Here is a 15,425-nt window from a genome sequence, read left to right as displayed (position 1 = left end):
GGAAACACTCCACAAAGGAGGGTGTTCGAAAAGGGGTGAGAGGCTGCCAGCTCGGCTGGCAAAGGGTGATATAACTGGGCTCCTGAGCCCCACAGGAGTGCCGCAGAAAGCATGTAGTTGGTCAAGGAAGCCGTGGATTCAAAAAAGTTGTAACCTCATGGGATAACCCCATGGCTCCTTGTAAGAAGGATGACAACACGACTTCAAAACATTCTCTCTTTTTCATTGCTTTCAGTACCATTGACCATGGTATCCTTCTGGAGCAGCTGTACGAGTTAGGAGTAGGTGGGACTGCTTTATGGTGGTTCTGGTCTTACTTGTCTGGTTGTTTCCAGAGGGTGATGCTTGGGGAGTGTTCTTCAGCCCCGTGGAGCCTTCAGTGTGGGGTACAATTTTATTCCTCATGCTGTTTAACATCTATATGAAACCACTGAGTGGGGTTATTCAGAGGTTTAGAGTATGTTGTCAGCAGTATGCTAATGACACACAGCTCTACTTCCACTTTACCTCTGCAGGTGAGACAGTGGATGTGCTGGATCATTGTCTTGCCTCAGTAATGGACTGGATGAGAGCCAACAAACTGAAACTCAGCCCAGATAAGACTGGAATAGCGGGTGGTTCACTAGACAGGATGGAAGGGAGGTTGCCTGCTCTTGAGGGGGTTACACTCCCTCTGAAGGAGCAGGTACATAGCTTGGATCTATTGTTGTCTCTTGGCTCAGGTGATCTCGGTGGTGCAAAGTGCCTTCAATGAGCTTTGGCTAGTGGTCCAGCTGTGCCCCTTTCTGGGCTGGGATAGCCTAACTTCTGTTTTCTATGCTCTGGTAACCTCTAGGCTGGATTGCTGCAATGCAATATACAGGGGGCTGCATCTGAAGATGGTTTAGGAACTTCAGCTGGTGCAGAATTCGGTGGCTAGGTTGCTCACCAGGGCAAGATGATTTGAGCATACAGTGGTGCCTCGCAAGACGAAATTAATCCGTTCCACGAGTCTCTTCGTCTTGCAGTTTTTTCATCTTGCGAAGCAAGCCCATTAGCGGCTTAGCGGCTATTAGCGGCTATTAGCGGCTTAGCAGCTATTAACAGCTTTAAGAAAAAGGAAACAAACTCGCAAGAACTCGCAAGACGTTTTGTCTTGTGAAGCAAACCCTTAGGGAAATTCGTCTTGCGGAATGACTCAAAAAACAGAAAACTCTTTCGTCTTGCGCGTTTTTTGTCTTGCGAGGCATTTGTCTTGCGAGGTACCACTGTATAATACTAATCCTGGCCCAATTGCACTGGCTGCCAATTAGTTTTGGGGCCCAATTCAAAGTGCGGATTTTGACCTATGAAGCCTGAAATGTGGTCCCTCTCCACATAGAAACCTACCTGGATGCTGCAATCATCCCCTGAGACCCTACTCTGTGTGCCTTTTTCACAAGAGGTCCGGAGTACTGGCAACACAACAATGGGCCTTTTCTGTGGTGGTTCCCCGTTAGTGGAATGCTCTCCCCAGAAGGCTTGCCTGGCACCTTCCTTACATATCCAACCACAATTCAAAGTGTTGGTGCTGACCTTTAAAGCCCTAAACAGCCTCGGCCCAGTATACCTGAAGGAGCATCTCCACCCCCATCGTTCTGCCCAGACGCAGAGGGCCTTCTGGTGGTTCCCTCGCTGCGAGAAGCCAAGCTACAGGGAACCAGGCAGAGGGCCTTCTCGGTGGTGGCGCCCGCCCTGTGGAACGCCCTCCCATCAGATGTCAAAGAGATAAACAACTACGTGACATTTAGAAGACATCTGAATGCAGCCCTGTTCAGGGAAGTTTTTAATGTGTGAGATTTTAATGTATTCTTAATCTCTGTTGGAGAGATGGGCCAGATGGGCGGGGTACAAATAATAATCATAAAAAAAATAATTATAATTATTAATCTGTAGGTGCCAGACAAAACAATTCCTCTTTCCCCATGCCTTTGGCTAATTAAATAATCTATGGCCTTTTAAACTGTATTGGGAAGTGTTCTTGCTTTTGTTTGTAACTATGCTATGTATTTTTGTGTTTTTATATTTAAACTATCCTGTGATCCTCTAATGAAGGGCAGTATAAAAATTTAATTAATTTAACAAACAAACAAAAAAATAATGAGATGTATGGGTTGTTGTTGTTTTTTTATAAAATTTTTATTGGTTTTACAAAAATTTTTAAAGACAAACAAACACCTAAAAAGACATACAAACACGTATAATTTCGTAACATTTTTTCATAAACCTCTTTTCCGGGACTCCCCCATACCCCCCCTTTCTGCATTCCAATGTCCATAATTTTTTAGCAACTTCTAAAAATTCCTTTCCAACCTCTGTCATCTTAATCTTTTCCTTATGTCACTGTATCCCTTTTTTCCTGCAAACCTCAACATTCTAACATTCACCAAGTTTATAATAGTCCTTCACCTGAGATGTATGGGTTGTTAGGCAGCGTTCGAAATTATCCTGCATCTCTAACTAAGAAAGATCAGGTACTGAGAAAGACTTCTGCCTGAGATTCTGGGCAGCTGCTGCCAGCCAGGGCTGGATGAACCAACTATGGTATGTGGCAACCCTCTGTGGTCCTAGGAGACTCTGGTAATCAGTTCCAGTTCTCTTTTTTAAAAACCTCCTTTTGTGACTGGATCGAAATGTCCTGGCGCCACTCTCGGTGCCTGGCACCTCCACTTGCCTGGCTGCAATCAGCTGGTCTGTTGAGCACAGCGGTAGCAAAAGACCTTGTGCCTTTTGCCATCACGCTACCCCCACCAAACCTCTGATTTGCCTGGCAGCATAAATGAATAAATAAATTGCTGCTACCCTGCAGACCCCCTGATTAGCCCAGCAGCAAGTTAAATAAACAAATCCCGTTTCCCCCCGCTGCCGGGTGAATCATGTTTTTTGTGCAGTAGTGCCATAGCAAAAGACATGGCAAAATCAGCAGACCACCTGGTTCACCCAGCAGCATTGGGGGGGGGGCGTGTCTGCACGGCTGCCTGGTCCGGTAGCAGGGCAAAAGAAGAAAAAAAGACATTTTGTTTTGGCGCCAGCAACCTAGGTCCCATGAGCCCCATGGCTCCTACCAGTCCTATCCCAGTTTCTAACACTGGTGTTAGGGGAGGGGTAGTATCTCTGGTAGGGAACAAATTGTGCTTCTTCTGGGGCAGTTTGCCCACCTTTGGTCCCCACGCTGCACTCAGCTCTCACCTGGGGCTCCTGGAAGCTGTCAGCTTGTAGCAACAGCCACACCCTAGGAAATGGCTTTGACTGGCTGGCTAAACCAGGTGAGGGCAGCCGATGGGTCTGAAATCCTTGGTGAGTTAGGGTCTTCCTGTGCACATGAAGACAGGCTCTGGAAGATTGAGTGGACAAAAAGACCAAGAGTGGCTCCAATGGTCAGGAAGGCAGTTTCTGCATGTGCTGTAGAGCAGGGGTCACCAAACTTTTTCAGCAGGGGGCCAGTCCACTGTCCCTCAGACCTTGTGGGGGCCGAACTATATTTTTTGGGGGAGGGAGTGGACGAATTCCTATGCCCCACAAATAACCCAGAGATGCATTTTAAATAAAAGCACACATTCTACTCATGTAAAAACACACTGATTCCTGGACCGTCTGTGGGCCAGATTTAGAAGGCAATTGAGCCGGATCCAGCCCCCGGGCCTTAGTTTGCCTACCCATGCTGTAGAGCAGTGGTTCTTAACCTGTGGGTCCCCAGATGTTGTTGAATTACAACTCCCATAATCCCTGAGCTCTGGCCATGCTTGCTGGGGCTGATGGGAGTTGTAGTTCACCAACATCTGGGGACCCACAGGTTGAGCAAGGCTGCTGTAGAGGGAAGTGCGGGGCAGATGGGGCTCACCAACCTGGGAAGGTAGCCCCACTAGGAGAAGGAAAACTCTGATTCTAAACTGCTGCTGCCTTGCAGGAGAAGATTGGGTGGTTGGGTGGCACCTAGTATACCTCCTTCTGGCAACTCTGCAGCCAAGCTGGTGCCAAATGTATCGCTCTGCTTTCCTTTGGACCACATCAGGGAGGCTGAGAGGGGTGTCTTGTCATCTTGGCAGCCCAAGACCTCCATACACACTGCCCAGACTTGCATTCCAGGGAGGTCATTTTAGTGCTGCTAATGCAGAGGTTTGGTTTCATCCCCAAAGGCAGACTCTATCGTCTCTCAAGACAGACAGAGGCAAACAATAATTATGGATGTGATTTTTTTTTTTAAAAAAAGCATAATTTCTTCATAACTGATTTCTGTGTTGTTTTCTTCCTGCTTTCGCTTCCTTGCAATGAGGGTGTAGCTTGGCATACATTTCCTGGCTATGTGGGTGAAGAGCTGCAGCTCAGTGAACTTGGCATGCTGTAGGTCTCGGTTTTAATCCCAGACATCTCCAGGAAGTGCTAGGAACGCCCTCTTTCTGAAGCCCCAGAGAGAACTGTTGCCAGTCAGTGTATACACAACTGAGCTGATGGGCCAAGGGTCTCACTCTGTGTTAGGCAGCTTCCTATCCTTTTTAGTTGACATGGCATTCACTGAAAGCAGTGGGTATCTTAACTTAAAAGCTGATTCAATTCATTGGGACTTTGGAGCTGGTTTGCAAACTTAGTTTGGAGCACAATTGGTGGCTTAGATACCTACCTTGCTTAACTGAAATGCTGTACTAAGCTTTGTCTGCAATGGGTGGCATTATTGACAGATGGCTGTCTGGTCCAGCGGAGGATTCTGTCAGCAGCACTGCAGTGGGAAGCCTTTTTTTTGCCTATTCCCTCTGTCCCCAGTCATGCTGTTCTGCCCTACCACCCATCTGCAGCAGATTTTGGAGGGTGCAGGGGCACGTGGACAAAATATCCCCGTGGTACTGACAGAACCCTCTATTGGGTCAACAAGCTGCCAGGGCACTGTGAAGGACATTGCTATTGGATATGTGCTAAAAACTGCTTGGTTCCACCCTCCCAGCCTACCCCCGCCAATAATAGCATAAGAGAGAAAGGCGTTGCTAGGAGACGTACCTAAATCATAAATTGGGTGATTGCTTTATAGAGAAAAAATACCGTATTCTAATATTTGGGTTGCAAGTACAGTGCGTGTTTGTTTGTGTGAGAGAAAGAGAAAGGGAGGGAGGGGAGGGGAGGGGGGAGAGAGAGAGAGAGAGAGAGAGAGAGAGAGAGAGAGAATCTCTTCCACTGCCAAGTCTGTATGTTCATAATTTGGGGCAGGACACAAGAAGAACATTTTGGGCAATATGGAACTTCTTCATTCTGTCCCACTCTTAACATGGCATACAGACATGGTATTAGGGTAGGGTGGCCCAGCACAAAGCCTGTGGGGACTTTTTTGGTGGCCGTTGGCAATTTGATGGCCCACTGCCCTCACACTGCCTTCCCAAAGCCTGGTTATTGAGATGCTGGGCTTTGGGAAGGAGGCATGAGGGCTCTAGGACCGTGCCAGAGCCTCATGCCTCCTTCCCAAAGCCTGCTGCCTCACTTACTCAGCTTTGGGAAGGCAGCACAAGGGCTGGTGGGGCATCAAATGTTGACCCTCACTCCTGTCCCTCCCCACAAGGCAGTTATTGTGGTCCACTTGGTATGAAAAGTTGGACAGGTCTGTATTAGAGGAACCTTGGGTATATTTGTACCACTGCTTTAAAACACTGAGAACACCCTGTCACGGCTCGGTGCCAGCAACATCTGGACTTCTAACAGAGCATAGTTAGGGAGCCACAAGGTTCCTCAACTTCAGAGAATTGATTGCCTTACTCAGCACTGGGCAGATTCCTAAGTTGATATGCTGATAAATACTGATACTCTTTATTTTGGCTTGCCAAGAAAGCTAATATTTTCTCCTCCCCTCTTCTTCTTCTCTTCTCCTTTCCAGCTATCAAGGTGAGCTGTGTGGGTTCCTGTGGGGTCTCCAGCAAAATAAATGACACTGCGTGGACTGTGGAGGAGCAGTACTTCAATACAACCCTTTCAATGGCTGATAAAGGTATGATTGGAGGAGGAAACTCTGGATGTAGATGGGTCTGGTTGTTGAAACAGTTGTGTGGCAGCAAGGACTTGTACTGTCTCCTGAAGAGGTCTCAGACTCTTTTCCTGGTAGCTGGTAAAAGTCAAAGCACAGCTATGCATAAGTCTCTAACTCTGCCTTTGGAGTGTCAGACTAGGACCTGGAAGACCTGGGTGCAAATCCCCACTTGGCTATGAAGCTCGGTGGGTGACCTTGGGCCAGTCACTACCTCTCAGCCTCACCTACCTCACAGGGTTGTTGTGAGGATTAAATGAGGAGGGGGGAAACCAGTAAGGCTAGCTTTGAGCTCCTTGGAGAAAAGAGGGGGGAGGGGTAGATATGCAATGGGTCAATCGGTAACTACAGTCTGTTTTCCCCCTACCCTGGTATTATGAGGCCATTGTGCTTCTCCCCTTATATTGAGTCAAGCCATTGGCCCTTTCGCCTTTTATTAGAAGATGCTGTAAAACTAGGTGTCTGCTTGGCAGGGGGGAAGAGCTTAACAAGTGGAAAATGCTCTTCTTGCCTTTCCCCTTCTAGTTGCCACCTGCCTTGCATCTTGCAGGGCATCCTGAATACAGCATTGGCAGGTGACCTTGGTTTGCAGGTGGGTTGGTAATGGGAGTGGGCAGGTCCCAAACCATGTGGGATTTTACAGCAAGTGCAAGAAGCATATGGTCCTCCAGGTGTTGCTGAACTTTGACTCCTGTCATCCCTGGCCACACTGACCATGCTTGCTGGAGCTGATGTGAGTTGCAGTTCAACAAACTCTTGGAAGGCCAGAGGCTCCCCACACCTCCTTTAGAGATGAGCACCAGAACCTTGGGACTGGAAACGGATTGGAAGCCGGAGGAACTATTGAGCATTGGCACGGTTCTGTATTTAAGAGGGTCTTCCTCTGGTGCCCATGAATCTCTTGAGTCCCCCACTCCCCTGTGTCCTCTTGGTCATGAGTGATAGCCCTTGAGGTGTTTCACTTGCAGCCACTCCCCACCTACTATCCTCTTGGTGGTGAGTATTGCTTTTTAACTTCACAGTACCAGCACCTTTTTTTCCCAAATGTTAAAAGTGTAGCACTTGCTGTAACAGCTTCGTGGTGAATACTGACACCTTTTCTTCTTTTTTTAAAGCACTGGTTTTGAGGGGCATTACCTCTCCACCACCACACTTGAGAAGTGCATATTATTATTATTATTATTATTATTATTATTATTATTATTATTATTATTTCATTTATACCCCACCCTTCCCGGTTTAAAAATCAGGCTCAGGGCGGCTAACAGCAAATATAAAACAATGATTAAAAATAGCATATAATACAACGTAAAATGCAGCATCAATATCAATAAAATTAAAAAATTCTGGGGTCATTTTGGGCAGGGGGGGAACCCAGGCAGTAGACATCAAATGATCACCAGGGCTAACTGGCCAAGCTGGTCCTACTAGGGCCAGCAAGGAGACCAGGGAAGAATTTAAATGTGGGGTCCCAGAAAGGGTTTCTTCATAGAAGAGAAAAGGGAAGAGAGGATCAGGCTAATTCAGATTGAAGGCCAGGCAGAATAGCTCTGTTTTACAGGCCCTGCAGAAGGAGATCAAGCCCTGAGCTGAAGGAGGAAGTTGAGAGAGTGACACCCTTTCCCACTTCCACTTTCGGCTCTATATGCTTTTCAAGGCTCAGATTAATTCCACTGAGTATACAGCTTTTAACAAGAACTCTTGGAAAAAGCAAAACGTTTGTGCGCTTTAAATTTAAAATTCCTTATAATACTGTGCTTTAATGCTGTAACCTGTGCTGGGACCTTAGGGTGAAGGGTCATACCTTGGATGAATACGCTTTAGGTTAAGCATTTTCGGATTATGCTCCACGGCAACCCAGAAGTAACAGAACGTGTTACTTCCATGTTTCGCCGCTCGCGCATGCGCAGACGCTCAAAATGACGTCACGCTCATGCGCAGAAGCAGCAAGACGCAACCCGCATGCACGCAGTTGCATGTTACATTCACTTCAGGATGTGAACGGGGCTCTGGAATGGATCCCGTTTGCATCCAGAGGTACCACTGTAATCATTTGTCTCTTGCTAGTTCAGAGAAGCAGAGAGAAAGGTGGCTGGGCTGGTGGCGCCTACAGAACTTTCCCAAACCCCCAAATGCGCTCAAGTGGGCCTTGGAGGGTTGGTGGCCCCTGCTGTACTAACTGCAGTTCCCCTGCTACCTTCAAGGGCAGCCCCATGTACAATGTAAGGCAGTATCATATTAAAGAGAACCAGTATACTCCCAGCAATAATGCAAGTTCTCCTTCTTGCATACATCCTGTCCCTCAGAAGGAAGGGCATTTAACTAGTACAAAAAAGTTGCTTTTCTGGGCACAATGGCTTCCTCCCTGGTGGGAACAGCGTCTTTCTTTGGGGGCTGCCTCCTCTTGAAAAGAGCCCCTGCCCACCTGAAAGATTTCTGTTAATGAGCCACTTGGCACAGATCCATGGTGTAAGGTGTATAGGGGACCTGGCCACGTTCCAGAGACTCTCTAGGGTTGAATGATTGGCGCCTTCCACTGGCTGGCAAACAGGTTGCAAAGGGCACAGATTAATTTTGAGCATCGAAACTAGTTGGTGAAAAACAGCAGCAGCCACTGCTGCACAGTGGTGCTTTGTTAGTAAATGTACACTGGAGGGGAGGGGAAGGGTGTGTAAGAGCAGAGGAATTTCAAATGACGCACTGAAAAAAATGGGAAATGTGGCCGAAGGGAGCAGCCAGACTCGCTTGGCAACTTCTGCTTGACTGTGGACTTTGAAGCAAGGTAAGGGGAAGCTATTTGTACACCTTGAGCCGAAATCTTGCTCCAGCTTCGATCCTCAAGCCCCACAAGGCGGTGTTCCTTTGCTGTTGCAGGTGGCCTTGGGATCTTGCTTAGAGCCCTGTTTGTGTGTGTGTGTGTGTGTGTGTGTGTGTGTGTGTGTGTGAGAGAGAGAGAGAGAGAGAGAGAGAGAGAACAAACTTCAGGTTGTTGCCTTCAGTAGGAGGTTCCTCTTCTGCCTTTAAATGCCCAGAGCAAAACGGAAAAAACCAGCTGAGGATTTCATCCCTCCAAGTGTTTTGGCAAGTTCTGCAGCAGACGCGTATTCCAGTCTGAATCTGGATTGCTGGGCTCTGACTCTTTAAAGGGCACTCGCTCTTGAGTGGCTGCAGGGCATCTTTCTGCTGATAATTTGTCAGCATGCTGCCTCTGAACATGGGGGTTCTACCTGGCTATTGTTTGCCAAAAGTTATTGATTAGACATCTTGTCTATGGATTTGTCTAACTCCCTTCGGAAGCCACCTAAGTCTGTGTCCGTCACACCTTGCGACACCTAGTTCCTCTATAAATTGCTTGTTGCATGAAGTGATTTATTTTGCCTTCCCTGAATTTACCTGGTCTGTAGGTTTTCATTAGGTAACCTCCAAGTGCTAGTATTATAGCGAAAAACAGCCTCTGTGGCCACTGTCTTCTGGTTTTGTAGAGAAAACATGCCGTGGTGCTCACAAACTACTAGATAATTCGGAGCGTTGTTTCTTACAAGAGGAGGTAAGTTTAGATGAAACTGTAGGTGGTTTATCTTAACCAGGCTTAGTGGTTACACTAGAGGGAGTGGATGGCACTTTGCTCTAAACCACTGAGCTTCTTGGGCTTGATGATTGGAAAGTCAGTGGTTCAAATCCCCGCAACAGGGCGAGCTCCTGTTGCTCTGTCCCAGCTTCTGCCAACCTAGCAGTTCGAAAGCACATCAGTGCAAATAGATAAATAGGTACCACTGTGGTGGGAAGGTAAACGGCATTTCTGTGCACTCTGGCTTCTGTCACAGAGTCCTGTTGCACCAGAATTGGTTTAGTCATGCTGGCCGCATGACCTGGAAAGCTGTCTGTGGACAAACGCCAGCTCCCTTGGCCTGAAGCAAGATGAGCACTGCATCCCATAGCTGCCTTTGACTGGACTTAAGCATCCAGAAGTCCTTTACCTTCTTTCTTTTTCTTTTAACCTTTAATGGTTACATTAGTCCCATCTTTACTGCAGTTCTGCTAATTGACATCAGGGCCTGGGTGGGAGCCCAGATCAATGTTAACCAGGCATAGGCAAACTCGGCCCTCCAGATGTTTTGGGACTACAACTCCCATGATCCCTAGCTAACAGGACCAGTGGTCAGGGATGATGGGAATTGTAGTCCCAAAACATCTGCTAGGTTGGCAGGAGCAGGGACCAAGCAACGAGAGCTCACCCCGTCGTGGGGATTCGAACCGCCGACCTTCTGATCAGCAAGCCCTAGGCTCTGTGGTTTAACCCACATGTCTGGGTAAGCTTGCCTAAACAGAAATGTTTTTAGCAGGCACTGAAAAGAGTATAGTGGAAGTCTATGCTTGATGTAAATAGGCAGGGAGTTCCAAAGTGCAGGTGCTGCCACACTAAAAGATTGATTTCCTACAAATGCAGAATGAGCGTTACGTGGCACCTGCCTGCTCTGCAGAATGGAGCAGTCGGACAGGCCTTCAGGGAGTAAGGTGATTTTTTAAGGTAAACTGGTCCCAGGTTAATGGGAACTTGGTGGTTCTGGGTGCACCTGGACCTCCTTAGTTCCTGTAAAACATTTCACAGAGTCTTTGGGGAAGCAACACTGACCCACTGGCTGGGTAGTCTGTCTGCACTCCAGAAAGCCAGCCAAAAAGGGCCCTTCCTTCTTCCATGCCTTCAGACACCAAGCTGAAGCCACGTGTGCAGATACAAGCCTGGCTATGTCTACCCCTCTGTGTCTGCATTCCCATCCTTCCTCTGACATCACCTCCATTTGCAACCAGGTGGAGTTGTTTGTGCGTCACATAAACCTCTCAACAGCAGCTTACTACATGCACAAGAGCTGAGTCACCAGACGGACTCAGACCACAGAGGTCCATCAGCAGACCTTCTCGGAGGTCCAGAGAGGCCTGTGCCACTTCCAGCTTTCAATGCCCCTGGCCATTTAAAAAAAAAAAGTATTGATGACTCACGGGGGTGGGGGGAAGAATTCATGTCTCTTACTAAATCACAACTATACTTTGCTGAAATTTGGAGCTTTAAGCTGAAAGAGTGCATCACGTTTGGGCTGATGTGTATAAATATAAAACAAATGTCTAAACTTGTGACTCTGGCCCAAAGACCCTCCTGGCTCTCCCTACCTCACTCCCACCTCCTCTAATTGGCACCTGGATCTAGAACAGGATGAAGACCTGACCCAACAGGTGGTTCTTGGTTTCTTGTATAAACATGTGGGTTTTCACATGTGAAACTGGGTAGAAGTCTCCCTCCTTCCTCCCTTCCCTCGTGTCAAAAGTAAGATTTGCTGGGTTGGTAGCAGAGGGAGTTTTGTATTGGAGCTGTTTGCTCCACACACAGCTATCCCTTTTGACTTTGTTGCATCATCATTTGTGCCAAGTTACTTTGTGTGTGTGTGTACCTAATGACACACACCATACACTACCAAATTGGTTTCCAGTAAGGTTGTATGCTTGTTAGTTCAACTAAGCCTTTGGTTTATTCAGTGCTGGAATGGAGAATGTAGGACTGCTTCTGTCAGGCCACTGTAACAAGGAGGGCTTCCCTCCAAGAACCCTGAGAACCATAGTTCATTAAAGGTTCTGAAAGTTGTCAAGAGACCCCTATTCACCTCACCAGTTTTTCCCCCCTGAAAAAAAAAAGGTGGGGGAACTCACCACAAAGTTGGTTGGTTAGTTTATTGTGGAGCCAGTCACAGGGCCACCCCCCTCCCTGGGTAGTGGCTAAATGTAAGAAATGAATAATAAACTCAAGCAGACAATGGTTTGGATTAGAAACGGCCACAACTTACTCATTATTGATATAAGTGGATTTTTGGTTTCAGGTGTATACCCCTTGGCCCCAGACAAAAAATAATTATTATTTAATTTTTAAAAGGTAAGGGGAAAAGGTTACCTCAAGTTTAAAAATAAATAAATTTCACCTTGCAGAGGTACAATTTCAGGATAGGTCATCACACTCAGTCCCTCTTCCCAAGGAACTGTGGGAACTTCAGCTCTGTGGTGGAGATACAGCGTCTCCAGTCAACTATTGGGACCCTTAATGAGTTATACTTCCCAGGATTCTTTAGGAAAACCATGACTGTGTAAGTGATACAGGAGTGTCGCAGTGGATACGACCAGCTTGCTTTTGCTTCAAATGATAAGCTTTCTATCTCATTCTCCTTTTCCACCTTCAAATGTAGAGGCCAAAATAGGTTTGAATATATGCAGTCTTAACTGGTTATTGGGCAGATGACTAGTGAATAGGAAGACTGGAAGCTGTCTTATACTGAGTCAGACCATTGTTCCATAAAGCTCAGTATTGTCTTCATTGACTGGCAGAAGCTCTCCAGGGTTTCAGACAGGGGACATTCTCAGCCCTGCTTGTTGTTGTTTAGTCGTTTAGTCGTGTCCGACTCTTCATGACCCCCTGGACCAGAGCACACCGGGCACTCCTGTCTTCCACTGCCTCCTGCAGTTTGGTCAAACTCATGTTTGTAGCTTCGAGAACACTGTCCAACCATCTCGTCCTCTGTTGTCCCCTTCTCCTTGTGCCCTCCATCTTTCCCACCATCAGGGTCTTTTCCAGGGAGTCTTCTCTTCTCATGAGGTGGCCAAAGTATTGGAGCCTCAGCTTCAGGATCTGTCCTTCCAGTGAGCACTCAGGGCTGATTTCCTTCAGAATGGATAGTTTGCTCTTCTTGCAGTCCATGGGACTCTCAAGAGTCTCCTCCAGCACCAGAATTCAACAGCATCAATTCTTCGGTGATCAGCCTTCTTTATGGTGCAGCTCTCACTTCCATACATCACTACTGGGAAAACCAGAGCTTTTAATATACGGACCTTTGTTGGCAAGGTGATGTCTCAGGCCTGCTAGCATCATGAAAATATATGGTAAAGGATTAAGCAGTGGTTCCGCAATGCAAGCTTGGGTTATAAGTGGGTCCTGGGGCTGAAACAGTTGGGACAAGCCTGCTCTGTACTGAGCTAGAAGGAACATAATAAATTACTTTGTTCTGAAGTGGGTGTTCCAAGCCCCTTGACTGTTGCTCCACGGAATGCAGCTCTTCTTCCCCAGCAGACAGGATCTGGCCACTCTTGGCTCCTTGCAGCTCCCAAACAGCCTCCCTCACAGAAAATGATGAAGTTACCTTTGCTGCTCATGTTTCGAGTGTCTCTTCTCCTCTGAAACCAGATCGCCTCCTCCAAAGCATCCAACCTTGTTATTATATTCTAGAGAACAATTCAGCAGTGTGGCCAGTGAGGCAGGTTGCAGCCACCTGGATGGGATGGGAAAGGCGCAGAGATATGCTTGCATTCAAACCCATGGAAACTTGGCCTCTATCCCACAGACCTATCTGCACCTCAGAGGGGAGAGGGCGAAGGAGGTAGTACTAGGGGAGAGGGTTCTTGCTTATATAAGGGTCTTGCTTATATTTCTTGCTTATATTTTAACCTTCAGGGTCGAAAGAGGCCAAATATTTCTATTGCCATTTCAAAAGATGGATAGCAAGTTTTTGTGTTTTGTTAGCTTACTATCAGTGTGTATTTTACTATTAGTATTTTAACAAAAGATAGATTCCGCTTAACTGCATATAAGTCCTCTAAGCAGTTTACAAAGTATATCAACATTGGAATTATCAGCAAAAAAACAACTCGTAAGAAGAGCAGAATGAGTAAACTCAACAATTAAAAGTATGCGTTATAAGGTAAAAATACGGATTAAAATATATGTCAACTTCACATGTCTGGGGAGGCGTGCATAAACAGAAGTGTTTTTAGCAGGCACACAAAACAAGACAGCAAAGGTACCTGCCTTATGTCAATGGTAATTGGGCAACAATCAAACCAAAAACTTAAAAGAGTGGGAAAGTATGGAAGAATATATTATAAAACATTGTTCCCAAATCAAACCCTTGATATGTATTGACTAAATTTCACAAAGTAAAAATTCAGATAGATATGTTATGTATTGTGTGTAAATGAGATAACAAAGGTAATCAACACAACTAAAAAGAAAATAGAATAGAAGAAGCTGCAGTGTGGTTATGGGAAGTCGGGTGAAGAAATGTGGATATTATTTGGATTTGTTTTACACTTAACATAAGTTAAAGTATAGATTGGAATATGTAATTGTATAACGAAAGAAAATCAAATAAAAAGCATCACAGGGGAAAAAATGTCAATGGGCAGAGAATTCAGAGCTTAGGATTTTTGGCTTGTTATTTTATTGGTTAATTGCGTTATGGGGGGGAGATGTTTCAGTGACACTTAATAATGAAATAAATTAAAATGGATAAAATTAATTAAAAGCCAAATTAAAATGATATACAACACAAAATCCTCCCAACCCCCAACTCTCATCCAACTGTACATACAATAAAAAGAACGAGCCTTATCCCTGCCACACTCCCAGCAATTAAAGGAAAACAGAAAAGCTGGGAGACCTTTGACCCCCCTCGATGCTGATGGACTCCAGTTCTTATCAGCCCCAAGTTTTAGAGTTGATGGGAGTTATAGGTCAGAGTGTCCCCAGCCTTTGTGTGTGTGTTTTGAGTTGGCATCTGTCTGTCTCAGGAGACAATGGAGGAGTGCATTTTTGGGGATGAAGTCAAACTGTTGGAGAGTTGCAGTGCCTGCTGTGGCTGTAGAGACCGAAATGGGAGAGACATGTTCTGTTGCAGCTGGGGCAGGTGAAAGTGGTTGGTTCTGCTGCTGCAGGTGCATCATGGCGTTTCTTCTCTCTGCTGTCCTCCCCGTGGTCATTTCTCCTCTGGTCACTGCTGTGGATTGATTGATTGTCTCCAGGCACTGTGGTAATCTGCAAGGAATTCCCACTATAACTATTGAGGCTGTGTACACACCACACATTAAAACAGATTCCTGGGAACTGTAGTTTAGGGTTACTGGGAATTGTAGCTCTGGCATGTTCAGTCTTTTTAAACAATCTTTAAAACCCCTCCTTTCCTGATCTTGCTGGCTGGTGAAATCTGTGCAAGTACAGTGGTGCCTCAGGTTAAGTACTTAATTCGTTCCGGAGGTCCGTTCTTAAGCTGAAACTGTTCTTAACCTGAAGCACCACTTTAGCTAATGGGGCCTCCCGCTGCCGCTGGAGCACGATTTCTGTTCTCATCCTGAAGCAAAGTTCTTAACCTGAAGCACTATTTCTGGGTTAGCGGAGTCTGTAACCTGAAGCGTATGTAACCTGAGGTACCACTGTATCTCAATTACCTCAACGATAAATTAGTGTGTAACTCGACGAAAAAACCGACAAATCATCCTTCAAAATATTTGTTGCTTTTATTGTCTGTGCCTGGAGCAGGGGGAGGGGCTCGACCGGAAAATCTTGCTCTAAGCCTTGCTTACACTGGCAGACCATCAA

At 46.3% G+C, this 15,425-nt stretch overlaps 1 protein-coding gene across 2 annotated transcripts in view; it reads left to right on the top strand.

The window, feature by feature from the left end:
• ARRDC1 (arrestin domain containing 1) overlaps positions 1 to 15,425 on the top strand; it is a 55,076-nt gene that overhangs the window by 22,571 nt on the left and 17,080 nt on the right. For both annotated transcript variants that reach the window (XM_081179803.1, XM_081179802.1), the window contains exon 2: positions 5,873 to 5,983. In XM_081179803.1, the coding sequence (XP_081035929.1) occupies positions 5,873 to 5,983 (111 nt within the window). The remainder of the gene's footprint in view (positions 1 to 5,872; positions 5,984 to 15,425) is intronic.

Source organism: Podarcis bocagei (assembly GCF_964188305.1).
Source record: "Podarcis bocagei genome assembly, chromosome: Z".
Taxonomy (NCBI): domain Eukaryota; kingdom Metazoa; phylum Chordata; class Lepidosauria; order Squamata; family Lacertidae; genus Podarcis; species Podarcis bocagei.
Note: the sequence above shows the minus strand (reverse complement) of the source record. Positions and strands in the feature narration are given on the sequence as shown.